This window comes from Poeciliopsis prolifica, unplaced genomic scaffold (genome assembly GCF_027474105.1).
Source record: "Poeciliopsis prolifica strain line A6 unplaced genomic scaffold, Auburn_PproV2 SCAFFOLD069, whole genome shotgun sequence".
Lineage (NCBI taxonomy): Eukaryota > Metazoa > Chordata > Actinopteri > Cyprinodontiformes > Poeciliidae > Poeciliopsis > Poeciliopsis prolifica.
Window position 1 is genome coordinate 809,827 of NW_026562444.1, and position 27,111 is coordinate 836,937.

The 27,111-nt window shown below is 36.9% G+C and overlaps 1 protein-coding gene, 1 long non-coding RNA gene and 1 pseudogene across 2 annotated transcripts; 2 read left to right on the top strand and 1 right to left on the bottom strand.

Annotated features, from left to right (window-relative positions):
- Window positions 1-23: 23 nt before the first annotated feature.
- LOC129351648 (neoverrucotoxin subunit alpha-like) lies at window positions 24-4,859 on the bottom strand (annotated as a pseudogene).
- Window positions 4,860-19,040: 14,181 nt separating this feature from the next.
- LOC129351649 (uncharacterized) lies at window positions 19,041-22,045 on the top strand. Its single transcript, XM_055020598.1, has 4 exons — window positions 19,041-19,075; window positions 19,170-19,228; window positions 19,644-19,722; window positions 20,893-22,045. Exon 4 carries the CDS (start codon window positions 21,011-21,013, stop codon window positions 22,043-22,045), a length of 1,035 nt encoding a protein of 344 aa, XP_054876573.1. The 5' UTR covers window positions 19,041-19,075; window positions 19,170-19,228; window positions 19,644-19,722; window positions 20,893-21,010.
- Window positions 22,046-25,427: 3,382 nt separating this feature from the next.
- Window positions 25,428-26,845, top strand: LOC129351783 (uncharacterized). The gene is made up of 3 exons (XR_008604779.1): window positions 25,428-25,476; window positions 25,708-25,766; window positions 26,757-26,845. It is a non-coding gene; the product is annotated as an uncharacterized LOC129351783 (long non-coding RNA).
- The last annotated feature ends 266 nt before the right edge of the window (window positions 26,846-27,111 follow it).

The following is a 27,111-nucleotide window of genomic DNA, read 5'->3' on the forward strand; positions in this document are numbered from 1 at the left end:
CTTTGAATATTCCACAATGTAGCTCAGGATGTGAACATCTGGTCCGAGCTCTGCAGGTTTCTCCAACTCACTGATATCTCAGAAGAGTTTGGTTCACCTTGCGGTTCTCCAGGAGGGCTGCAGGGTAAAGTTTTAATGGGATCATTGATGACATTGGCCGGTCCAACACCTGCTGAGGTCACTGCTCTGCATCTGAACACGTACTCTGTGTTTGGCTGCAGTTGGGTCACTGTGATTTCTGATGATTTTGGTTCAGTCTGTTGTTTCCATTCATCTTGTCCAATGACACAGAACTCAACAGAGTAGGATGTGACGCTCTCTGCTCCAAAGCTGGGAGGAGAAACCTTCAGAGTCACACTGCTGTGGTTTATGTCAGCAGCTGTCACAGTTTCAGGCTTAGAAGGAGGCTCAAAGTTTTCACTGATGAGGGAGGCGTCTTTATAAAGGTAGATGGTTGAACCTTCATGTTTCTCATCTGTTAGACCTACTGCCAGGAATGCTGAGCTCTTGGTCTCAGTGTTGGCCTCTGCAAAGTCTTTGAAGAGTTTTGCTTTTGTTCTCATTTCATCTGCCAAGTTGTTTGAGAGATACCATTGTTCCTTCTCGATATCATAACTGTGTGAATCGTCCGAGCTGGTTTTGCTTTTGAGGTAGTTCAGCAAAGCAGAGAGGAACGGTTCATCTCTTTCCAGTGAGCTGAAGACAAAACACACAGCATGCTCTGCATTGAGAACTTCTTCATCAAGGATATTTTGAGATGGGATGATTTTGGTGTTCTTCATCATCCTGGTGTAGGATTTCAGGGTATGTATTTCTCTCTCTTTGCAGTCAATCCAGCCATTGAGGTTTTTGCTGCTGAAAGGTGAGGAATGAATCTCCTTCAAGACATTTGCAAGCTCAGACTCTTCTTCTCCTCCTCCTCGGATTGATGGGAATTTCTTTGCTATCGTTTGTTGAAATTCAAGCCTGAACTCAGAACACAAACTTTTAAAACGTTTAAGTTTTTTGATAATCTGTGGAAACTGCTGTGTTGTAGGGTTTTTCATTGCATCATTGCACCTTATTTCCAGGTCACTGAGCTCCTCCAGGACACTTTGTACTTCTTGAACTAACCTAATACTTATTTCACGGACAAGTTTAGCTGCAGAAGAATCTAAGTTGGTCAGAGGCAGCATCCAGACCTTGATTGGTACGGCATTTTCTCCACTGGCCCCCAGCAGCTTGGGCAGGCTTTGGTAAACTGCTACTGCATCCTGGAAGGTTGTTGGAGTTTTCTCAAGTAGGAAGTCTCCATAAAACTTACAGGAGAACTTCTGCATTAATTCCTTGTCCTTATCTTCCATGTGTAAGGAACCTTCACCTTCAATAGTTAGGGTTGGAATCTTCTTAATCAAAACTTTCAAGCTGCCATGAATGTCTTGGTGATTTTCTGTCTCAGATTTTTCTTGGTCAAAGACAAAAAATGCTTGAGCTCCATACAGAATGCCTGTGACCACATGTGTTGCTATTTTGTTCTCAAAACATATGGATGCTTCATGTTGCCTCTTCCAAGATGATTCATTGATAATTCTTGGAACTTTGTGGTAGCTTTGTACTTCAGTGTTACTCTGGCTTGATTTTTGGACGTCATCTGATCATTGAGGTATTTGGCTGATCCTTCAACTTTAACTAGGCCACCTAAAAAACTTGCTTTCAAAGATGCTTCAACATTCAGGACTGAAGATTTGTCCTCAATTGATTCAGAAGCAACTATCTCAAAGTCACTGTTTGGTTGTGGGGTTTCTCTTTTGTCTTTTTCCAAGTCATCACGATCCCAGAGTGTCAATCCTGTAGAAATAGAGAGAAGACGTTTATGTGGGAATTTCAAATGCAATTATAGATTCAAAATACTGACAGTCACTATTAAAAAACAGTCATTTCAGTATTTGAAATAATAATTTCAATTTGAGCAACTACAACATTGTATCAGTTTTTCATATCGGTATAGAGCACAAAGCTTTAAAAGAAGGCAAAGTTTTACAGGATGGACCAAAGTGCAGACAGGAATGTGGATCATGTTGAAAGTATTTAATGAAAAACAAAAGATATCAAAAATGACTGTAGTCAAGGAAAAACACAGATAATAAATCCAAAAGACATCCAGCAAGGAGACACGGGGAGAACATAGAGAAGCATAGAGAAATGACGGCCACTGACAAGAGGAACCGGCTAAGAGTGACTGAGAATGAGAAGCTTAAATACTAGGGAGGTTGAATGCTGAGCAAAAGACCTGGGCTGATGAGTTAACAGGTTGTAGGTGTGAGTGGAGAAGGAGCGTATACAGGGAAACAGGAAGTAAATCTAACACAATAACTAGACTGGAGAAACATAAAACTAGAGCGACAAAAAATAAATAGAAGCAAGAAATAAACTAGAATCAATGAGGAAAAACTGAAGTGGAAATGGAAACGAGGCAGAACTAAGAGAAAAACTGAGGAACACAAAAAATAAAAAAAAACTGAAACAAAAACAGAACCCAACACATTGAATCACCAACAGCATCACTGGCTTGTGTTAGGTATTTTCCTCGAACCTACAATAAAATAACCACAGACAACGTATATGAATTAAACATGGTCAGGCTTCTGCAGAAGGAGAAGTCTCCACCAACAACTTTCTTCAAGTTGTTCATAGAGCGTTCTGATCTGCTTTCACGTGAGCTCCCACTTTATTGTCAAAGAAAAACAGTCACGTGGTGCAGTCAGGAAACAACAGAGGTCGTAAAACATTTAACACAAACAGACCAACAACTCAGTTCCAGGTGTGATATCTAATTTACAATCTGAGCCCAGTTCAGCTCTAGGTCAAACTGTCACCTAAGACTGGGTAGATAAACACCAGAGAAGACTTTAAGGTCTGAGAACCATAAAGTTTTACTACCTCGCATGAAGACAGTCGTAACCTCCAGGTCAGCCCATACACACATAAGGAAGAGAACACTTTAACAAAATGATCATATCAAAAAATCTCTAACAGCTTGTTTGTATAAAGTCCTGAACGGATCAAAGATCAAAGGCTAAAATACTGAACTATAATCATCTACAGTAGTACGACAAAGGAAAGCAACTTAATCTTTATGTTTTCTATTTCTTTTGTTGTTGGAAACTTTTTAACCTAAAAAGTCACATGAAGAAAACAGATCCAGACGACCAAAAAAGAACTTTTACTTTACTGCATTTTCTCAGATTTTTATTTTGTGGCCCAAGGCAAAACAACCCAAACCAGCTGGTTTAACCCCCAGACCTTCAGGGCCTCCATTAAAGCTTTAACTGTAACATGGATCATTGATCTGAAAGTTTAGCATTCATTTATTGAGAATGACAATGCCAATAAATTTAATTTCATGGTTTCATTGGAGATCAAATTTGAAATGGTAAATGTAGAATTAAAAAGTAAAAATAATCTTCATATTGTGATTGTTGTGTTGCCATGGCTACAATCTGATGCTATCAGTAATTGTTGACAAATTTACCTGGTGCCAAAACTGACATTACATGGTGCATTTAAAGACTGCTAGGAAAATCCCATTATGGCATGTTAACATCAGATTTCACAGTGGTAACAACTGAAAGTGCAGGAAGCACAGAAAATACAGATATCGGATTGTGGGGATCTGCGTTAGGGTCACGTATTTTAAGACCCTGAAAATAAAACGTTAAAAAATAAACTCTATTTTTTGAATATGTTTAAGAACATGTCAGCTGCATTTCTGTCATGTTCTGTGTTTTTCTGTGTGTTCATTTTGAGTTTCTGTGTTGTCCTGTCTTCCCACTGATTGCTCCCAGGTGTGTCTCGTTCCTTGATTACCTCCTGTGTATTTCATGTCACCTGTGTCTCAGCGTCTCTGTCGGGTCCTTGTCGGATGTTCCCAGTCTGGCTGTCTGTCCATTTATATCGCCTGTTGCTACCAGTGCTGAGCCCCAGTCTCCTGCTCAACTGTGCTGCCAGGTTTTTGGACTTTTTGGATTCTGTTTAGACTGAGTATTTTTGGTTTTTCATCATTAAACATCAGCATCTCATTTCAACCTGGGTCTACAAGCGTTTTCCTCACCGCCTCCTCACACCACCTGACTATTTCCAACCAACTTCTTAATTGAATGAAAAACTCTTAAAATCTAATAATTTTGGTAGTACTTTTTTAGTTTGCATTTTATTACATTGTGGGTTTACTATGATCCATTCATGTGGTCTGTTTAGCTGTAATAATGTTTTACCAAACTTTCCAAGACTTTTGCAACGTGAAACGTTCATTCAGGTCAAATGCTGCTTCTTTCAGACATCTTGAAACAACAACTTTACCTCCACATGAGCATTTTATTTAATTAATGCTTGTTTGTGAAATAATCACTCGTGATACCGTATGAAAACAGTAAGTGTGATTTTATATTGCAGCCCACAATAAAATAAAAACTCACCACTTTTCACAACATAAATCAGTAGATGACTAGTGGGTTGGATATGAGGCAAAGTTCTTTTGTGCCCAATGAAGAAATTTCCTGTTCTCAGCAACATTATGCAAACCAGTTAAACCTGACGGCCACACCCAAAAATAACAACCTCGAAACTAAAACAGATTTAAACAAAAACCGCATAACTCATAACTGAACATATAAAAGAATAAAGGAAGGACAAAATGACAGAAAAAATGAACAACAACCCAGATCTATTCCCCTCACAAAAAGAGGTAAAATTAATCATTTATTAATGACAAAATGTAAATCTTTACCAGGAATGACTGTATCATGGCGGCAGTCGTACAGCATCCCGATTCTGAACGGTCGGCCCAGAGTCGCCACTTCCATCACTTTCTGAGGCTCCATCTTGATTTAGAAATAATAAAAGATTAACATTATGGGTCAGAACAATCTGGGAACAATTTACACACATTGAGGGTAATCTGACTGAACAGTGGTCAAAAATCTGACCAAAAACATTATTGATGAGAAGAAGAGCACGGAAAATAATTAAAAAAACACCAATATAAAGGACTGAACAGAGAGAAAACAGTTACTCAACGCAGAAATATACTGGAGCTTTGTGACAGAAGTTTCATTTTCACACTTTCATATTCAGTTAGGGAGACACTCCTCCTCATGTTTACTAAGCAAGGCTGCACTTAAAGGGAAAGAGGCTCATTTCCCATGAATGGTGACCAACACGATGAACAGCAATCCAGATCAAATATATATAACTTTTAACACAACAACAACACACTGTCTGTGTTGTTGTTGTGCTGTTGATATCTTTTTAATGTTTGTTTTTTTAACATTTTAACTGTATGTCGTTAATAAGTTAATTACATCTGATTTGAAGCCATTTGGCCTCTTGTCCAGTTTGAACTCATGTGTGTTAAAGGTCCACTATTACACAAAACTCACATTTTGCATGTTTCCATCCTTCCATTTTCCTGCTTCTAGAAATAATCTAAGAGGAAAACAAAAACATCCAATATAATATATGTAATAATCAAACTGCTTCTGTCCAATAAAAGCATGTCATTAATGAAGGGGCAAACATAAACTTTTATTTGCACACATCAGAAATCTTTGGGATGAAGTTAAGATTGTAACCAGAAAGAATTGGTTGCAGCTCCACAAACTGATGAAGTGTGAAATTCCTCATTAGTATCACATTCTTAACATAAATATTAACATAAATGTTAAATATTTACCTGAAACCAGCATGCTGTCAGCTTATAGCTACAACTAATACCTCATAACCAATAGAACAGCAATTTACTGCCATCTAGTGGGCAGAGTTTATGCCCAGCAATGCCCAATTTTCTTTAGACCAGGGTGTCAAACGTATGGCCTGCGGGCCGGAACCAGCCCGCCGAACGATTTAGTCCGGCCCGGGTCTAAATGCACCATACACTTTGTTTAATTGAAAATCTGCAATTCCTATATTGTCCACGAGGGGCGCCGTTTTATTCAGAGCAGACATCGGAAGTAACAGCAGATGGCAGCACTGAGCTTCAGGTTCTGTTAACAGCTTCGATTCTATCGCTTTATCAGCATTTTATTTTGGCCCCGGCAGCCTCATCAACGACATGTCTTTGTCAAAAAAGAGAAAGGTAGACACAGAGTGTCGGATTTTTCAAGAAAAATTGACTTCTTCCTATTTGTTCACGGAGGTGAATGGAAAACCCGTGTGCCGTGTGTGCCTGCAGCAGGTTTTGGTGCTTAAGGAATACAATATTCACCGCCACTATGAAACCCAGCATGGTGAAAAATACAAGCACTTGCAAGGAGAACTGAGAAATCAGAAGATAAATGAAATGTTGACGGTCTGAGGAAACAGCAATCTGTTTTCACCCGGAGTCGAGAGGCCAGTGATGCTGCGGTGAAAGCCAGCTAGCTAACTGCTAGCCAAATAGCGTTAGCATCAAAGCCTTCCTGTGCAGGAACTGCATGCTGAAGCTGCTCAAGTTGTGTGTCCTAAGAAGCGACAAGCTTTTGCCAATATTAGCTTGACTAGAAATACCGTCGCAGACAGGATTTCAGAACTATCAGCAGACTTGGATAACCAGCTTAAACGCAAAACGGAGTCATTTCTGGCATTTTCTGTTGCAATTGATGAGAGAGAGTACTGATGTTGCTGATGTCACTCAACTGGCCATATTTATTCCTGGAGTTAATGAGATGTTGACTGTCAGAGGAGTTTCTAGAGTTGGTGTCCATGACCGACACCATGACATCTGAAGACATTTTCCGCTCCGTTGTTGGAGCGCTGGACCGAGTCGGGGTGGACCGGTCCCGCGCCGGGTGGACCGGTCCCGCGCCATAAGCCTGGCTACTGATGGTCCAACTTTGTACAATCACTGTGATCAGTTTTTACGCATAAGGCACTTAAATAAATGTTTAACTAAGTAAAATTATTGTTAAAATTGTATATACTTTTCTTAAAAAGTCTGAAGTTATTCATAATATATTTTTGTAAAAGTGAAATTTGTTTAATATAAAAATCAACGAGTCCACTTTCATTAGTTCTATTTAATCTTGCAATGAGTTAATTTGTGCGACCCCTTGAGATCAGATTAAGCTGAATGCGGAACCTAAACCAAAATGAGTTTGACACCCCTGATTTAGACACTTGCATACATCTTTAATTGTGGTGCATAATTAAAAATTAAAAATAAATTAACTTTATTATTAACACGAAAAACCAAGATGGAAGTAGAGATGGTTTAAGTCTATATTAAATATCTCTAACTTAAAAGGGATGAATACAGACTAAATAAAATTTTTCATACATTTGATGAATTTTGCACATAATTTAAACATTTTACACATTTTCTGCCAATTGTAAAGATTCTTCAAAACAAGTAAATCAGTGGTTTGCTGTAAAATTAAGAAGAGATGTTATCTCTTCTTTCTGAGATGATCACCTCTCAGGACATTACCATGTATTTTTATTTTAAAGTCCAGAAAAAACCCTGAAATTAGACATATGCAAATGTGTGTTGACAATCAAGACTGTGGTAACTAATTAAGGATCAGCGATTGGACAAATTCATCAACAGTAAGCTTTTTTTTTTTTTTTTTTTTTGGCGTATGAGTTCATGACAGTCATAACCAAGCTTGATTAAAGCCAAAAGATTCAGGCCAAGAAAAAAAAAGAAAATGCAAACCCTGCATGAAATCAGAGATAAACCAGGTGGACCAAGCACACCTCAATCATTTAGGACGCAATGATGAGGCGGCACACAATCACGGTAATCATGGTAATCTTGGAGGACTGGAGAATTTAGGCTGAACTGAGAAAAATCTTTATCCCAACTTTTATAAACTTGTCGATGTTTTTCTGGATGCCATGAAAGGATACGATCTACAGCAGACAGAACCATGTCAGAACAGAGAGACTGTAAAACATTTTACTTTGAAGAAATAATAAAATTTTGTCCCAAGTAATATGAACATAGTTACAAAGTAACACTGTCTACATCAACAAATTATCTTGAAGAACAACAAAATAATGATGTAAACTCTATCTTTTATTAACAGAAAAACATTGTAACATGAATGCACTCTGTTTGGGAAATCTGCAGTCGGTCGGCAAAAACTTGAAGCTTGAATATATTCTCCATAGAAAAGTAGTTTTGTAAACAGTTTTCAGATAAGCTTGTAGAGTATTTGAACTCAACAAAAGAGATGCTACAAGTTACAACAAGGCTTGGAGAAAACGTTTCTACCTGTGATGAATCCCAAATTCATCACAGGTAGAAACGTGATTCTGCTCAATCTTTGGCTTTTATTAAGGAAATCAAATGGACACAAACTTAAAATAAAAACTGATTTTATAACTGATCCAGATGAAATACTGATAGCATTCTGATAGTATTTATTATAGCAAAAAGATTTCTAAACATTTTTGTTCATTTGAGTCGTTTGAGGTCAGGCAGGTTAAATTAGGTCTGGATAGACCGACATACATCTTCCAAATGTGTAATGTCTGGATGAGACAACCAACGACAAACACACCTTCATGTTAGGCGTTTAAGGAAATATTTTTAATAATTTAAATATGAATGAAAATCTATTTAAAGACAACACTAATGAAGACAAGTCACCTTTACCACCATGTTGAGTGTGAAGACAAACGCAACAAAAAGGATAAACGGAAACACTGATGAAGTCAAGGAAGTTATGGAGAAAAAAATCCTACAAAACAAAACTGAAACAAATTCCACAAACATTTCTTTTCCTCAATGCTGAACTCACCGAGCCGCATACCAAAGATTAAACTCTGACACAAGCTCTCAGTTGTTTTTAAATGAACGTGGTTTTCCTGATAGAACGGTTATTGGAAATCTTTTGAATGCTCATCCCCAGTTGCTTTTGTCCAGGCTGTGGAATATTGGAAAAGACTATTGGAAATTGTTTATGGAATCAGTTTACATTTATCAGCCAGATGTTTAAGGTCAGCTACAGATTAAAGTCATAAAAGCAGTTCTCCATGTTTCTTTGGCAAAAGTCTGATTATGTTTTTAATCCAGTGGAGAGGATGTGATAGGCAAATTACTTATGTAAGGATATGTTAATAAATTTATGAATATGAAATTGTGGTCATTCTATTACAAATACAAAGAAAAATGTGAATCCATTACAAAACCCCTCGTCAATTAGCTATAAACTGAATTCGATCGCTTTTTCTGAATATGCTTCTTTGGCATATTCAGAAATGCCAAAGAAATAAACCCTTGAAGGCTTTACTGATATGTTTTGGGGCACGGTCATGTTGCAGGGTTGAGTTACACTTCAACTTAATTATCTTGAAGTTCCCACAGACATGACAGATTCTGTTGGTTATTCTATGAAGGTTAGCTGGCTTGGTCCTGTTGTAGCAAAGAATCCCCATTTAGAGTGAGGTTCTATCCCTGATACCGTGCATAGGGATAGATTTATTTGAAATGGGATAATTTCAAATAAAAAGTGATTCTCAGTGGCTTTTGTCCTGACTGTGGACCAAATCTGCTGATAAGTGCTTCATCGGTTTACACGTTTTATGGATCTTAAGAAGACCTAAAGCCTTGTTTCCTAATTTGTGGAATATGGGGCAACTGTTATCAAATCATTTTATGCTGAAACCAAGAACTGTGTCCATATGTCCTTCAGTATGGTGATTAAATTATTATATTTTAGATTTTGTCTACATCCCCTCGAGCAAGCTTTCATCTGGCTGATTTGTTTTGTCAGAGAACAGGTTTCTCCATTTCACACTTTGGTTGGGAGTTAAATTTGTGCTGACTCTTTTTGATTGTAAAGTACCCAATAAAACATAAGAGGAGAAAAAGCCTGCTGTAGCTCAGAAGTGAAATTTTAGGGTCTTTGGAGACTGTTTAATTTACCTGACCCAGTTTGCATTCAGGGTGAGACATGTACTCAAATCATACTTTCCATGTGGTGCATCTTCTCTTTTTTTAGCTTGCAGAGGCATTTGCTGATGCTGTTCTAAAATTAGAAATGTATTGCAAAATTTGCATTGCATGAGCTGCTGTTCACATTTGCAATTATAACAGAACATAATAGAAATGCAACAAGCATTACTCCCAAGGTTTTTGTTCTGGACTGTGCCCTGTCCTGCTCTCTTCATTTCTGTCAAGTGGGAGCAACAGTCGTCACCTGCATAGCTTTGTTTTCTAGATTATAGTCCACTTGTAGAAAAGCACAATAAGGAAGCGAACAACAACAAAAGTCCCCTTTTGGTCCTGCATCTTAAATCAGAACCAAAATCCTTGAAGACTGGAGTACAACAGGAAGAATACAAAGGAATTGCAAACATAGTTGAGGAAGATGAAGAGGGAAATACAGCTGCATCATATATCAGATGAACTGAAACCACATCAGAAACTTCAAATGTTTTTTTCCCAAACTGACTGAACTACATGCCTCAAAATCTGGCACCATCTCTCATCATTTATAGGTAAAGAATTTTCCTGCTTGAACTGTTTTTTGAAATGGGATCATTTCAAATAAATAGTGATTCTCTGTGGCTTTTGTCCTGACTGTGGACCAAATCTGCTGATAAGTGCTTTGTTGGTTTATACTTTTTATGGATCTTAAGAAGACCTACAGCCTGTTTTCTAATTTGTGGAATATGGGACAACTGTTATGAAATCATTTTATGTTGAAACCAAGAACTGTGTCCACATTCGTGTCACAAAGTCCAGCCTCTCTCCAGTGCGCAATGGACTGCTAGGGCGAGTCACTAATAGAATAGAATAGAATAGAATAGAAATAGAATAGAATAGCATTTATTGTCATTGAACAGGATTCAACAAAATTTCTATTGCAACTCCCTGCAAAAAGTCAAAATATACAATATTAATAAACAAACACACAATAATAATAATAATAATATATACAACTAAAATTAACTAAAGGTACTCAACCACACCAAAGAAGAAGCAGCAGGTCCAATTATGGTAAAGTGCAGATGATGTGACAGTGCAAGTGCAATGGCTGTGTGTGGGGTGGGGGGTATGTGAGGTTATGATATGTGTGGGAGGGGGCGGCAGGGAGTAATGGCTCTGACGGCTGTGGGGAAGAAACTGTTTCTCAGTCTGTAGCAGGTGATGCTCTTTATTGTTCCTGGTTACTACTTCCCTTTATTAATGATTTTTACTTTTGCTTAAAGGAAGTTATTTTCTTCCTTTTCTTTCTGACTCATATGGGGTTTTCATATAAATGAAGCAAATTTTTAAACGTTGAAATGTAGAGCAGAATCGTTTTGACTGATGTTAAATTATTAATTTATCCTGAACAGCGATTTGACAAGAGATTTGTGAGAACATTGATAGATTCTTTAAGTTTAAATTAATACTGTTACTACCGTAATTGAATAATGTGCATGAAAATGGACTCTATGCACAAACTCCCAACATCCCCACTCTCAACTTTTAACTTTCCACTCAATTACATTTTGATATTGAGATAAAATCTCAGAATTAAACCTCTTAATTGTTTCTCCATAGGTTTTATTAACATGTTATTCATGTTGAAAATATTTTTTTTTCTGTTGAGACAAAGGCTAAAAGTACCTCAAACTTTTCTGAATTTTACACTGCACAAAGTTTTTATACAAATTAAACTCCTTCCTGGTTGGTACAAGGAAGTAAGCAAACATTTCACTTGCTTGAGGAAAAGATGGGCTTGAAATATTTTATGTGTTGTTGAATGTGAGCCAGATTAGATATAATGGTTTTTGTTTCGTTCTGAGTAAAAGTAGGTGTGTGTTTGCAAGTGTTTGTGCATAAAAAGAAGCGAGTTTAAAAGATCACAGAACCCGCTCTCATCCTCTCTGAAGAGTATCAGGAGGTAAGTTTTTGAGCAATAATTTCTTTTCATCAACATGATGTAGAACTGCTTTTTGATGTGTCTCTGCCAGCACACCTGAATCAGTGATTGGGCCCCGAGCAGCAATCTGCAGAACCCGACTACAAACTGATGAAGTAATTCAGGTTTCAGGTGTGTTGGACCAGGGACACATCTGGCAGCTGCAGGGCATCAGCTGTCAGATGTCCTGACAGCTGATGGGTCCTGATTCAGGGGGTCTGGGCCAAAGTCTGTGTAGGTAATAATTTATTTGAAACCAAATCCCACACAGTGACTACCTTTCCCATATATTTGTGAATTAATCCAGTTTAGCAAAACTCAGAACTCTGCAGAACCTGATCTACAGACAGCAGAGAACTTTCAACAAAGATTTGTATTATTTAATTTTAATACATGAAAGGGTTTTTAAAAAAAACATTTGCATAGATTTTTGGCAGAGTGATAATTTAATGCAATGCCTCACATCCCAGTCTAAATATTTTTATATTTTCATCTGAATAATTTTTCTCTTCCTTCTTATCCAAATGCCATTTTGGTGTTCAGACTTCTAACTTCTGTTTCAGACTTTGCTAATTTCATGGTGCATTTAATCATCCATTTTTGAGTCATGTTTTTCTGATTTCATTTAAAAATGCCTGAAAGTTTCCCTACAGCAAAACAGGAACATGCAAATAGGCTCTGTGTTATTTCAGGAATCTGTCACCCTATTGGAAATCAAACATCTTGAGATCATCTGGATCTGCAAATTGTTGCCAACACCAGAACAAGGTTTGTTATGAATCATCATAAGCTCAATAGACTTTTTTTTTTTAGAAATATCAGTGATTATAATTGGTTGCTTTGCATTTGAGTTATTTGCTGCAGAAGAGACCAGATATCTACAAAACTGGCATTAACAGCTAAAAACCAACAGTATATTAAAGAGGACTTTGATTTATTGTGATTTTCAGTTCTTCTAGAATGTTGCAGTGGCTCTGATTGTTAAAGCCTAAATTTACTGATTTTCAAATTTTAATCTAACATATGGGCCTCATCAGAGCACATGTTGTAACTGAATGTCGGTACATTTTATGTTGTGAAGTATTTTGCAGTCAGATGTGGCCAAGCAGCTTTCAGAGGAATTTGTTTTATCATAATAGCCAGATTTAATATTGCACCCATCAAAACTAATGAAAGATTTTGTTCGATCACATTAATGTGGCAAAAAAATCAAAAATTAGGAATATTTACATTTTACTAAAAGTATTTAAGTAGTTTGAAAGCTTGAATGCATTTTCCAAAGGAAACATGGAGTATGATGTGAATTCATGAGATCACTGGCTGTGTGGTGAATTTTGAATCTACATTAGACATAAAAATATGTTTTTAGTTTCATCATTGTTGTTTCCGTTTCTTCTAACTGCAGGCAGATTGACACCGAAGAACCAACAGGATGTGCCTGTTATTGACCACACCTCTCTTCATTGCTGTGGTTGTAATAATTTGTTACTCTGGAAGAACATCACTGTGACAGATTTAATCAAAGGAGGAAAGCAAGTTTCAGATGTAGCAATCACGGCTTTGGATGATCCAAAGATATCAGGAGCATTAACAATAACCGTCACTGTAGTATTCATTTTGACAAACTCACTGGAAACGACTCTGTTGGTTATGGTTGATATCGCACTGTGGTTGCATTGGCTCAATATCCTCCCACTGAGAGAGTTAATTAGGGTAGCTGCAGAGTTTTATCAGTCAGTCGTACCAGGAACAAATCAGACCTGCACTGATTCAAAGCCTGAAGCGAAACGATTGGCTGATGTTGTCAAAGAAAAAAGCACGTTACTGATTTCACAAACCGGCCATGCCGAGATTTACAAACTTCCTCTAGAAGAGAAACAGATTAACATTAAAGGCTGCAAGAGTTTCACTTTGGAGAGAAATCCATAAATTGTAACAGAAACATCATGGTTCTTGGAGCTGCAGGTGCTGGAAAGTCCACTGTCATCAATGCGATGATAAACTACGTTCTAGGCGTTAGATGGGAAGACTCGTTTCGGTTTAAGTTAGTGGATGAAGGTCAGTCAGACTCACAGGTTCACAGTCAGACATCAGGAATCACAGTGTACAAACTTTACCACCAGGAGGGATTCAGGGTGAACTACTCCCTCACCATCACAGATACTCCAGGCTTTGGGGGAATCGGCGGCGTAGACAGAGACAAGGAGATCACAGAGCAGCTGCGAAACCTCTTTGCTAACCAAGAAGGTGTTGGTGAAATTGATACTGTGTGTTTCGTAGTTCAGGCAGGTCTAACTGAACTGACAGCAACACAAAGATATGTGTTTGATTCAGCACTCTCAATTTTTGGCAAAGATGTGGCAGAAAACATCAGGATCCTGGTGACGTTTGCAGATGAGCAGCAGCAACCAGTTATAGAGGCCATTAAAGTGTCCGTGTCCCGTGTCCTAAAGGTGCAGACGGGCTGCCGGTTCACTTCAAATTCAATAACTCAGTGCTGTTTGCTAACAACAAATCCCTAGTGGCAAGGATTTGGGCCAATGAAGAGAAAACCTTTGAGTATTGGAACATGGGAACACAGAACATGGCTGGTTTCTTTGCTAGTCTAGCTAACATCAAAACCATAAGATTGACAATGACCAACGAGGTCCTGAAAGAAAGAAAGCACCTGGAAAGTACAGTGGAGGAGCTGCAGAAGCAGGTTAAACTTGGCCTAGCCAAGCTAGAGGATATCAGGGAGACAAATGACAAACTCAAAGAGCATGAAGCAGAGATCAGAAACAATGAGAACTTTGAGTTTCATGTTACTGTAAGAAAGAATGAACAAGTTGATATTTCTCATACTGGGAAGTTTATCACCGACTGCATGCAGTGCCATGTTACCTGTCACTCCCCTTGTAACATACAAAAAGATGAGGATAAAAAAGGATGTGATGCAATGGGCCCAGATGGATACTGTACAAGGTGTCCAGGAAAATGTTTCTGGAATGTGCATTCCAACCAGAGCTTCAGGTGGGAATATCAGGAAATTCATGAGACGAGAACAGTGAAAGAGCTGAAAGAAAAATACGAGAAAGCCTTTGGACAGAAGGAAACCTTAGAGGAGCTGATGAGGAATCTGATGTCGGAGTATCGATCTATGCAGGTTGATGTGGTGAAACTGATTGCAGAGGCTGCAAAGTGTCTGAACAGAATGAAAGAGATAGTCCTGAACCCAAATCCCCTCACCACTCCAGAGTACATTGACATGCTCATTAAAGGAGAGGAACAGGAGGCCAAGCCAGGCTGGAAGGAGAGAGTTCAGGCTCTGATGAAGATGAAGGGAAAGGCAGAGATCATAGCTAAAGTAGAGAAGGGAGAGGAAATCCTGGCGAAACAGTAATTCGCTGATTCCTTCACAACAAATCTAAACTCAGAACTGTGCAAAGGTGAAGCTAAAATAGATTTACTTCCACAAGTGGAATATAATATATAGATATATCAACTTTATCAGACATTATTTTGTGTTTATTTCTAACACAAAATATGCACATGGGACTGGGGGGAGCTTAAAGAGAGATGAGGTAAAGATTTATAGGAAAAAAGCAGGTGACATTCGAGGACATGATTGTTTTAATCTGAAATGATAAAGAAAACATACAAGTTTACCAAAATCTGTAAATTATAGTTAGTTTGCTTGACTGACCTATTTTGAAAATATGCCTTAATGGCATTTTTTTACATCATGAATAAAAATGTAAAGTACCACCTAGAATTTTGTCTAATGTTGAATCCAATTGATCCAACTTCTTTTAAAAGAAAATTCTTTCAGTTACCTTAACTGTAGCATCTATATGAGTTAGTCACCTCTAAGGTTCTGTTGATCTGGAGTATATATATTTCATTTTGGTTGGACAGTAAATAATTCTTTTTTGTTTTACTTTATTTACCGTACCTTCGTTTTCAATTTAATCATAATCATTGTTATTATTTTTTGGTGTGGTTAATTTTATTGAATTTCTAATTAATTTGAGGGAAAATGTTATTTTCTTTGTGAATCACCTAATTCTTATGAGCAGTTGAAAATATGAAACTTTTTACTGTTTTTAGTTTCTTTGGGGGTTCAATGTTTTTTTGCGTCACTTTTGTTTTTGTGTTCCAATTTTAATTTTATCTGCTTGCACACACACACACTGCTGCACGCTTACTGTTGAGAATATATAATTGTGTTTTTTCTCTGTCTTTTATAGCTATTTGCGTGCATGTATATACATACATGCATTCACATGTATATACATACATGCATTCACATGTATATACATACATGCATTCACATGTTGGGGAACGCTTTCAAAGCTAAGGGTGAAGGAAATGACACACTAGGGAACAAACTCTTAAATCTTAAAAACAGCTGAAACACTGAGTTCCTTTGGATCCAGGGTTATACCCAGTAGTTTATTGTGAACCATAATAAATGGAACATTGAGCAACTTATTTATTTGGTGGTTTTAAGGATGTCACTTGACAAAATGTAATGTCTGTTACTGGTTGTCACAATTGTTGACTATATCATCTTCATGCTTTCATGATGTAAATAACTCTGAGCTCCATTGTTGCAGATATATAATATACAAGAAATAAACTTGATTGATTGATATGAATGTCTTGTAATACTTGATCATTTTTGGGATTAAAGCTTTGGTTTATTCTCAGCTAAAATTTAATTGTTTCTCAATGTAATAATCCTGCATCCTTGGCTGTTTTCTCACCATCTTGAAAAATTAACCTGATTCTTGGTTTATTCTCTTTCTTGTGGATTATGTTCTACAGGTCTTGGGATTTTCATTGACAAATTTATAAATTAAATTCTACACACAAATACTCCATTATGACTTTGTGGCTTTTGTACAAGTATATTAAAAATTAAAAAACAATAATAAAACGTATATAGGTATCAAATCCTTCACGTAGTGCATTGTTGGTGTAGGACTGGAGTTGAAACCTCCTGCTGGAAGGAGTTTAACGTTCATTTATGATTCTCCCATTGGTAAGATCTTCTGTGAGGGCCAATGCAATAATCATGGATATAAACCAAACACAAAACTGAAAATGGGTTTGATTTGACCAACAGTTTAGTGAACTATTCTGTTCTAAGTAGTGTTAGGTGTCATAGTATTTATTTCAGATAAATGATGTTAGAATATTTTTTCTCAGAGTTGAGTGAGACGATTTAAATTAGGTGTTTATGTTGCCTGCATAGTAGGTGTGGAACTTGTTCCTTCAAAATAAAGTCAGTGGTAGAATTATTAATTATGGTGAATATATATTTAAAACTAATGCTTCTTAAGACACATGACCTGTACTATTATGAATGTGGATTGAAACAGTGGACATTGGATTGTTTCAATCGCGAATGTCCCTTTAACAGGAAGGGTTTGAGGGGATACTGATAAAGTTGAGGAAGTTATAAAGAAAAATCCATGACTACCATCATTGAAGTGAAACTATTCAAAGAACTTCAAAAGTTTTTTTAGTTTTTTTTTTGCTAAACTCATTGAGTTACATACCATAGAGAAAACTTTCCCAAGCATTTAGTCATTTCCTAATACGATAGATATTTGAAATTCTCTGTGGCGTATGCAGAACTTGAGGCATGCAGGTAAAATCTTTCCTGCCATAAGAGTTTGTCGTTGTCTAGAAGGCAACATAATGAGAATGTTAGTTAATTTCATCAATCAAAACTTATTACATTTTAATCTGATTTATGTCAATATGAAAAGTGGTTCAATTTTTGAAGTCATCGACTGGGACACCTATTAGTGTTTGAACAGTTTATTGGGTAATTTTATCGATCTATTCTTCCACAACTAATCTTTTGAAGACAATAATGATAATGCAACCCCAACATGAGTTTTGCGCTGCTGGTCTGAAGGATCATTTTAAATGAAGTAGGTTTTCTTGTTGCCTCATTGCACAGGTTCCATAGGAAATGAATGCAGGGAGTGATGTCTCCTCTAAGGTCAAATTCTATTCATTTTACTTATATAGAGCTTATTCATCAAAATGTCATCTGGATGTTTTGCAATAATATAATGGTAATGGTATAGTTGTTTATTTTGAATATTAAAATATTTTCAAGAGATTGTTTAAAGTCTAAATTTAGACTTTAAATTTAAAGTATTGATTATAAAAAAACAAATTGAATTATGACGTCTCTGTAAACACTATTATCTTTAAAAATAAAAGGTTTTTGTACAAAGAAACACTAAATTATGCAAATGGAAATTGATATTCTTTTATCATGTGATTTATTGCGACCAGCCTACATAAAGTACATTACAATTTTTCTGGTGGAAAAGCAGAGATGTCATCTCAAATAATTATTCAAATTAGTTTAAAATGTTTTCTATCTCAGTAGATAATCGCTTCCATTTTGTGAACTTTGCAGCAATTCCTCATACCGAGCAGAAAAAAATCCCCTTTAACAGGAAGAAACCTCCAGCAGAACCAGAACCTGGCTCAGTACTAGTGACTAAAACAAGCAGATGAAGTGATTCAGAAATATTTTCCTTGTTTGTCAAAAGTAAAATGCTTAGCAAAGATTTTCATCTTGGTTTCTTGCTGAACAACATGCCGTTTTCTTTCCTGGTGATCACAATGCCAATTAGTACAGTTACTGACTCATACAGCAGAGTTTTTTAATTAAGTCAGAAACATACTTTCAACCATTTAAAGGAAGAGAACAACTGTTCAGGTTGATATAAGTAATAGTTATAGAACTAAATACTCCAAAATCAAATGAATAACTCAAACCTTGAGGACATCAATATATATTTTAAAGCTTAAATCAATCTTATTATCCACTGAATAATGTGGCATTAAACTAAATCACCACATTTGGATGTATTCCATTGTTAAGACAGTTTTTGTAACATTTGTAAACTTATAAACACTAAGATTACCTCAAACTCGGTTTTTAATGAGTTCATCAAACGGTCTGCTTTTTGATTCTGTCCCTATAAGGAAGTATGCGAATGTTTCACCTGCTTGAGGAAATGACAGATGTGACATGATTATTGTTGAATGTGAGCCAAAATAGGAATAGTGGCTTTGGTTTCATTCTCGGTAAAAGTAGGTGTGTGTTTGCAAATCTTTGCATAAAGAAGGGATCTTTTGAGCAAAAACAGAACTCACCCACCATCATCTCTTCAGAATAATTGGAGGTAGGTTTTTGAGCAAGGACTTTGTTTTCTTAAACAAGATTTCTTTCAAGAAACTTCACCTGACAAATTTTCCAATATTTTTGTGAATTAACAGTTTTTCAGAACTCAACACCTTGCAGAACCTGAACTACAGAGAGCAAAGAACAAGCAAAGGTTTACATCTTTTTACTTAATCTATGCATTTTCTTTTGTAAATACATTCGTCCATTATTTAGTTTGTACCCCAGACTAAATCTACTTTCTGCTTTCATTTCAAATGTCTTAATGTGGAGAGATTTGGAGGAAAGCTTTTTTTAAAAAACTATTTCTTAATATTTCTCTGAATTATTTCTGTGTCTTCCTTCTGATCCAAATTTTTGGTGTTTAAACCTCCAACTTTTGTCAGACTTTGTTATTTAGACTGAATTTATTTAATGTTCTGTTCATCAGTTGTATTTATTTATCTTTTTAAGCAAAAATGAACTTAAATACATTTTACGTACATTTACTGACATTTGTTCTGGCTTCAATTTAAAAACGTGAATTTATGTTTTCAGAACAAGATCTAAATAGATTCTGTTCATTTCAGGAATTTACCAGATTGCAACTCAAAATCCAAAACAAAACGTCGAAATCATCTGGACCTTCAAGTTGTTTCGCCAACCAAGGTTTGTTCTGAATCAGCTCAGCTTTACAACTTTAAAAAAAGAGAAAAACGCCATCATTAGCCTCTTTTCTATGCAGCTGAGTTACCTGCAGCTGTTCAGATCAAATATCTGCATCCTTGGCATCAACTTACACAAAAACTGAGGATATGAGTTTTCTCACCAACATAGGGGTTGGTGAGAAAACAGCCAAATCACTTGTGCACATAAATGCACTGAGGCACTTTCTTACATTACGAAATATGTGCGTAAACACAACAATCTAGTGTCCAGGAGAATCATTGCATCCATCTGTAACATGGATAGATGGATTCATAGGAGAGCAAACAATGGGTGTGATTTACCTGACAGTCAAAGCAGCCTTCACTCAACTTCTTGTTGGTGCTGTGAAGAAATGGATGGATTGCTCAGAAAGAAAATGTGCCAGGCCAGATAGTCCAGCACGACTGGACAGCAACTAGGATACAGATGCAGAGGCAATGGTGTTGGGAACAACATTGCCTCTGACCAAGAAATAAAACATGTAAATATGATAAAAGCTGCGTTGCTCCGGTATTCACTTGCAGGAATATTGGTGGATTTCTTCAAACAGTGTATATGACATAACTTAATGAAGCTTTTACTGTTGCAAAGACATTTAGAAACAAAACATTCACATTTGAAAAACAAGCCACTGAAGTATTGTATGAGTTGTGATCACTCTGGTTAGGGGAGATCAATGCTGACTACAAGAACAGACTAAAAGCATATTTTACAGTGAGTTACACAGTGGCTAAAACCAGCAAGTTAAGACTTGATATGACCTCCTGCCACAGATATGGTTGGGACAAAAGGCTAAGAAAAACTGTACAGTCAATGCTTTTGTCACATTTCTCTCTGTGCCTTTCTAAAATGGCAAAGAATAACTTAAAACAATAATGACAGTGAATATGAACAAGTGTTTAGTACATTTTATGTACTAAACTGATGTGGCTTGACAGCACATCTCTATATACAAGCAATGCATTAATGAAGGGACAATTACGGAGGGCAAGGTCTTCTATAAACTTCCAGAAACAAGAATATCAGAGGAAATTTTCTAAATACTCAACAGCACTTAACAATCAAGTGGTAGAACGGCAGATGTAATTTTTCCAGATGTAACATTTTGGTTTCTGTTTTCTTGTTTAACAGGCTGATTCACAACAAAGATCTTCTCTGACCATCAAGATGTTGCTGTTTCTGACCCAAACTCTCCTCATAGTGGTTGTATTCCTGATGCTCCACTGGTTGAACATCATCACACTTACACATGTGTTCACCCGGGAGCAAGATCTCAAAGTTGCTCATCGCAGCGTTAGACGATCCCAAGATATCTGGGACGTTAACACTGACAATCACTGTGTTCTTCATCTTCTCGAACTCCCTCACAACAACTCTCTTGGTTGTTGTGTCTGCAGTATTTAGCCTGCATTGGTTGAACGTCGTTCCACTGCCAGGTTTCTTCCCATCAGCGGTAAAAGATCCTAAGATATCAGGAGCAGTAACAGTGTCAATAATGGTGTCTCTTACTCTGACAACCTCGTTGACCACAACTGTCTTGGCTACTGTGAATGTTGTACTTTGGTTTCTTTGGCTGAAAATCCTCAACCTGAAGGTGATATTTGAATGCAACCTCTTAAAGTTATTCATCCTGGTATTAGATGATCGGAAACTGTCAGGAGCTCTAACACTGACAATCACTGTGTTCTTCTTCATGTCAAACACAATATTAACAACTTTCTTAGTAACTGCATTTACAGTATTTAGTTTGCATTGGTTTGACATTGTTACTCTGACACAGTTCTTCCCGTTGTGGTTAAAGAATCCTAAAATATCAGGAGTGTTGATGGTGACGATCGCAGTGCTTCTCACCATGTCAACCTCACTGATAACGGCTCTCTCAGTTGCTGCGATTGTCATACTTTGGTCCAATTGGCTGAAAATTATCAACCTGACGTATGTATTTACATCTGAGAGAAACTTTTCAGGGTTAATCTTCGCAGCATTACGTGATCCTAAGATATCAGGAGTGTTAATGCCAACAATCACTGTGTTCTTCTTTATGTCTGACATAGTGGTAATAACTCTCTCAGTCCTTGTGTTTGTAATATTTAGTTTGCATCAGTTTGACATCATTACACTGACGCACATCTTTGATTTAGGATTAAATAATCCTAAAATATCAGGAGTGTTGATGGTGACCATCACTGTGCTTCTCACTTTGTCAAACTCCCTCACAACAACTTTTTCAGTTGCTGTGATTGTCACCCTTTGGTTATTGGCTGAACATCGTTGCACTGACTGATGCATTCACATATGCAAGGAGCCTCTCAGAGTTGGTCATCTCGGCATTAGACGATCCCAACACATCAAGAGTGTTAACGCTGTCAGTCACGATGCTTTTCATCTTCTTGAACTCTGTCACAACAAATCTCTCAGTTGCTGTGATTGTCACCCTTTGCTTAAATTGGCTGGACATCATCACGCTGTCTGATGCATTCACATATGCAAGGAGCCTCTCAGAGTTGGTCATCTCTGTATTAGACGATCCTAAAATATCAAGCATGGTGACATTGACAGTCACAGTGCTTTTTATCTTCTCAAGCTCCCTCACATCTACTCTCTTGGTAGTTGTGTCTGTAATGTTTAGTTTGCATTGGTTGGACATCGTTACACCAGCTTATGTCCCATCAGCATTAGACAATCCTAAAGTATCAAGAGCAATCGCAGCGACTATTGCAGCGTTTCTCACTCTGTCGAACCCACTGATAATTGTGTTGGCTGCTTTTAATTTTGTACTTTGGTTTGATTGGCTGGAAATCTCCACACTGACTGAAATGTTCACGCTGTGTTCAGAATTATTCATGTCATTCATTAATGAATGTAGTGATGCAAACACCTGCACTGATTCAAAGTCAGAAGGAAAGGACCTGAGAAGTAAAGGTGTGACGTTTGAGGATGTCAGGGAGGGAATCCGAGTCAAACTTGGTTTACCGAAGCGTAACATCAGCAGGAAGACGACACAAGTTAAAGTTAGCTTAGTCAAGACTGACATCAGGGAGGCGATGCGTGTTAAACTTGGCTTCACCAAGCTTCAAATCAGGGAGACAGTTGAAGACAAGAAGGATGAATAACTCAGACCATGCAGCAGAGATCAGAAAGAATAAAAACTTGGTTTCATGTCCTCATGGAAAAAAGCAGGTTTATGTTTGTCACGCTGTGTATTTCACCACCAACTGAATGCAGTGAAGCTCTTAGTTATTTGACTGACCTCTCGTTCACCAGATTTATTCTTAGGTCTTTTCAAAGTGAAACTGTTATTTTTAGCTCAATGGTTTTCATCAGTTCATGAACAAATTTAAGCAAATTTCCTAGAGTTTCCTCTCTAGATAATTTTAAATCCAGTCATCCAAATGTCAGCATGATTTTGTTTTAAGGTTGATTGGGCGTTTTCCAAACTCAACCAGGTTTTTGTTTCCCACCTCAAATGTTTTGTTCACCTGGAGAATCATGTAGTTTTGGTTTGACTTCATAGGACAATAGATTCAAAATGCACCATATCTGTTATATTGCTTTTCTTTCAGTTGTAATTCGTTTTATGGTTTGTCATTGTTGTGAATTAAAATGCTTTATTTCGCTCAGATTTACATCTTTTCTGTATTGTGGTTCCTGATGTTTCTTGGTACTGAGTTTGGGGGAAAAATCTTTAAAAATGTATATATGCTTTAAAACATCAGATTTGTTTCTTGTTGGATTCTTCCCAGGGTTTTGCTGTAACTCCATGTTTCATGTCCTGTTTTTATTGCTGAACTTTTCTCATTAAAAAACTTATAAAACGTATCATTTGAGTCTGTGCCTTGACTTTGACCACATTGACAGATATAAAAACATCACAGGATGTTGTAATTAATTCAAAGTAGAAAAAGGAAAATAAAATCCTTGCCATGCAGATTTTAGAGTGAAGTAATAGTATTATGACTCCTGTAAGATCAGACTTATTGGTTTCGTCGAGAAAATATAATTAGCTTACAAAGAAGAGCAAAAACCCGTTGGACAGAAATATGTTGCTTACTGCCAAGAGATTAGTTGTCAGTTTGTCCTTTATTCTTGGACAGACCTGGAGATGACGGCTGAGACTCGCTCACAGACGGAGAGAAAAATGGCCGGAGGATTATTCTCCCAGTTTGTAGCAAACTGGTTTTGTTGGTCTGTAAGGCCAGAGTTTCCAGAGATTTAAGGAGGGAATATTCAGGATTGATCATCTTCCAGCTCTAAAACAATACACTGATAGATCCATAATCACAATATCAATTCATTTTGTGGAGATCATCTCCCCTGCTCTAAGGAGTCTTCGTCATGGCCAGGAAATCTGGCTGATTCCCAGAAACATGTTCCTTCCTGATTCTCCCATCAATTCCAATTCATCCGTCCTGATCAATTCTGTTCCTTTATTTCTGAAATAGAAATAATGGTTTTGACATTTCAGTGACATTTTACACTGAAATGTACAATGTCTTTTATCTTGGCGTGTATTTCAGCCAAATGATTTTAAAGTATAGTTTTTCTCAGAGTTGTTTGTGGTCGTTAATGTCTGCCTAGTAAATGCTCCAAACTTGTTGTGTTCCAAAGGACATCAGGTGGTAATATTTTTAAATTTGGTGAATATTTAAATTAATGCTTCCAAAGATGTGTGACCTGTTTGTCTCTAAATGTTGATTGAAGATATGCAACAGGAATGGTAGACGGTAATAAAGATACATTTAGGAATTAGTGGAGAGAAAAATATCATATATCAGTAGAACTGAAACGACTCCAGGAACATGAAATGCTTTTTCCCCAAACTCACTGAGCCACATGCCACAAATCTGGCATGAATCATTTTTACCTCAACAGAAGTTTCCTGGTTGAACATTTGAAATGGGATCATTTTAAATATATGGCCGTTTTTGTCCTCCCAGTGGAATAATGGACCAGATCTTGACTCTCACAGATCTGCTGATGATTCTCTGGTTTTCGTGTTTTATGGATCTTCATACCAACGTCTAACCCTGTGGCAATTTGTGGAGCTGAAACTATGACAGCTTGCAGTGACATTGGAAAGAGATTTGGCTTTGAATGGTAAAACCTGTAAAATCAAACTGGCCTTGAAAGCAAAGCAGTGAGATGTAAGAGCTGATGAAACTTTCTGATGAGAAGTTTTCAATGGCATTTTGGTGTTGTTGGCTAAACAGCAAGTTCCTTCAATGCCTTTTCGGTATTTTGTCTTTCAGTGTGATTTTACAGTATTTTATTTTTGACGTCAGTGTAAATTTCCATTGGACTCTGCTGAAGACTCTACTGGTCACTGATAAAAAACGTGAAGATTTTCTCTTTCATACTATTTTATTTTTACTTCCTGTTGTTCAGAAAACTTCCTATTGCAAAGCAAAGATATTTTCTTCCTGCTACAGCAAGTGACACAAGGAAAAGTCAAAGATGAAGAGTTTTTAATCATTTGAAGGTGGAGCAGATTTGCTTTCTGATAATCTCCATACAAGGAAGTACAGAAAAATGTGACTTGCTTGGGGAAAGTAAAGGCTTCAGATGTTTCAAGTTGAATGTGAGCCAGAATGGATGTGATGGTTTTTGTTTCACTCTGAGTAAAACTAGGTGTGTTTCAGAAGTATTTGTATACAAGCAGAGCAACACTGAAAGATCACAGATCTCACTCTCATCACCTCTAAAGAACAGCTGGAGGTAAGTCTGAACGATGCTGAATTCATTTAGTGAAACTGCTCTGATGTGTTTCTGCCAGCAGAACCAATGATTGGGCCCCAGAACCTGAGTTCATACTGAGGAGGAAACCATTTCTAAATGTTTGTCCAGGGACACATCAGTGCTTTAGGTTCAACAGTCTTAGCTAATCTAGTTTCCTTAAACAAATCTCACTATGTCACTAATTCTCCATGTTTCTGTGAATTAACTCAGATTAGCAAAACTCAACACCTGCAGACCCTGAGCTACAGAGGACAGAACAGTCGGCAAAGGTTTGCATCATTTATTTTAATCTTTGACAGAAAATGTTTTAGTCCAACCCAACTGCTTTGATTTCCTCCCACAATCAAATTTTCATGGGTTTTGAAAACATGCATGACCATTTTTACATTTTTATTGAGGTGGAGACATTTGGAGGAAATATTTACTCCATTCTTCTTTGAATTATCGTTTCTGTCTCTTCTGATGGAAACTGACTTTGCTATTCTCACTATTGTTGGCATTCAATGTTTTAGTTATCAGTTGTATTTATTTTGCTTGCAAACATTTACATAAATACGTCCAGTCATATAAAGTTTGTGTTGACATCAAACATCTGGAGTCTTTTTATCGACATGCAGTTGATGCTTGAGGTTCTGAACCTCTAATATTCATAAGTTTGTAACGTTCAGAAAAACCTTTTAGCTCCTTGAAAGGGTTTTCTCTGTGTGCAGCAGAACTACATCAATAAACAGTTTTTCATTCACACAATTTTACTGATATTCATAAATATTTTATTGTTTTTCATCAGAACAAGAAAATGTAAATATGTTCTGTGTTTATTTCAGGAATTTGTCAGACTGGAAATCTAAACACTTTGAGATCTTCTGAATTAAAAAAATAAAAAACTCCCATTAATTTCAGACATGATTCTGAAAAATGTGTGTAAACCTGCCTGTCAGAAATATACATGATTTTCACCCAAACGTGTGAATCTTTCAAAGACATCCGCCTTTCATCAGAGTAGCTTCATTTAACAGAAACTATTAAAACAAATGATTTAATCTGATCACATTTATTCTGACAACAAAATGCCACATTAGGAAATATAAGAAATTTACGATAAAAGTTAGTTGTGATCTTTTTAACAGATGTTTTCCAAGAAACCCCATAATTATGTTGGAAGTTTAATTTTCTGTGAGGAATAATTTTAATTTTCCTGCTTTAATAGCTCGTGTTAATTAGATATTAAATCCAGTATTTTCTCTGTCTTCTGATTGCAGGCAGATCGACACCAATCGTGACGATCATGATGGGCCTGTTGTTCACCCTTCGCCTCCTCATTGCTGGAGTCGTGTTGGTTTTGTTGCTTTTTTACTCTGGCAGAAAATCATCACTGACAGACTTAGTCCACGTAGGAAAGCAAGTTTCAGATGTAGTAATGCCAGCGTTAAAAGATCCAGCGATATCATTTACTGTTTCGCTAAAGGTTAGCTCTTGAGAAACTGGATGCTGAGCGCAGCAGCTCAGTGGAAACATGTGGAGGAAACATAAAGACGAAACATTGGCTTGCTTGTTACAAGAGGACAAACTTCCAGTCACCCAAACTGTAGTAACTTTATTAACGTTTGAATGTAT

Bases quoted from the DNA above. Each gene is read 5' to 3' on its own strand.
- LOC129351649 (XM_055020598.1), top strand. From the start codon at position 21,011: ATGTGTTCACCCGGGAGCAAGATCTCAAAGTTGCTCATCGCAGCGTTA.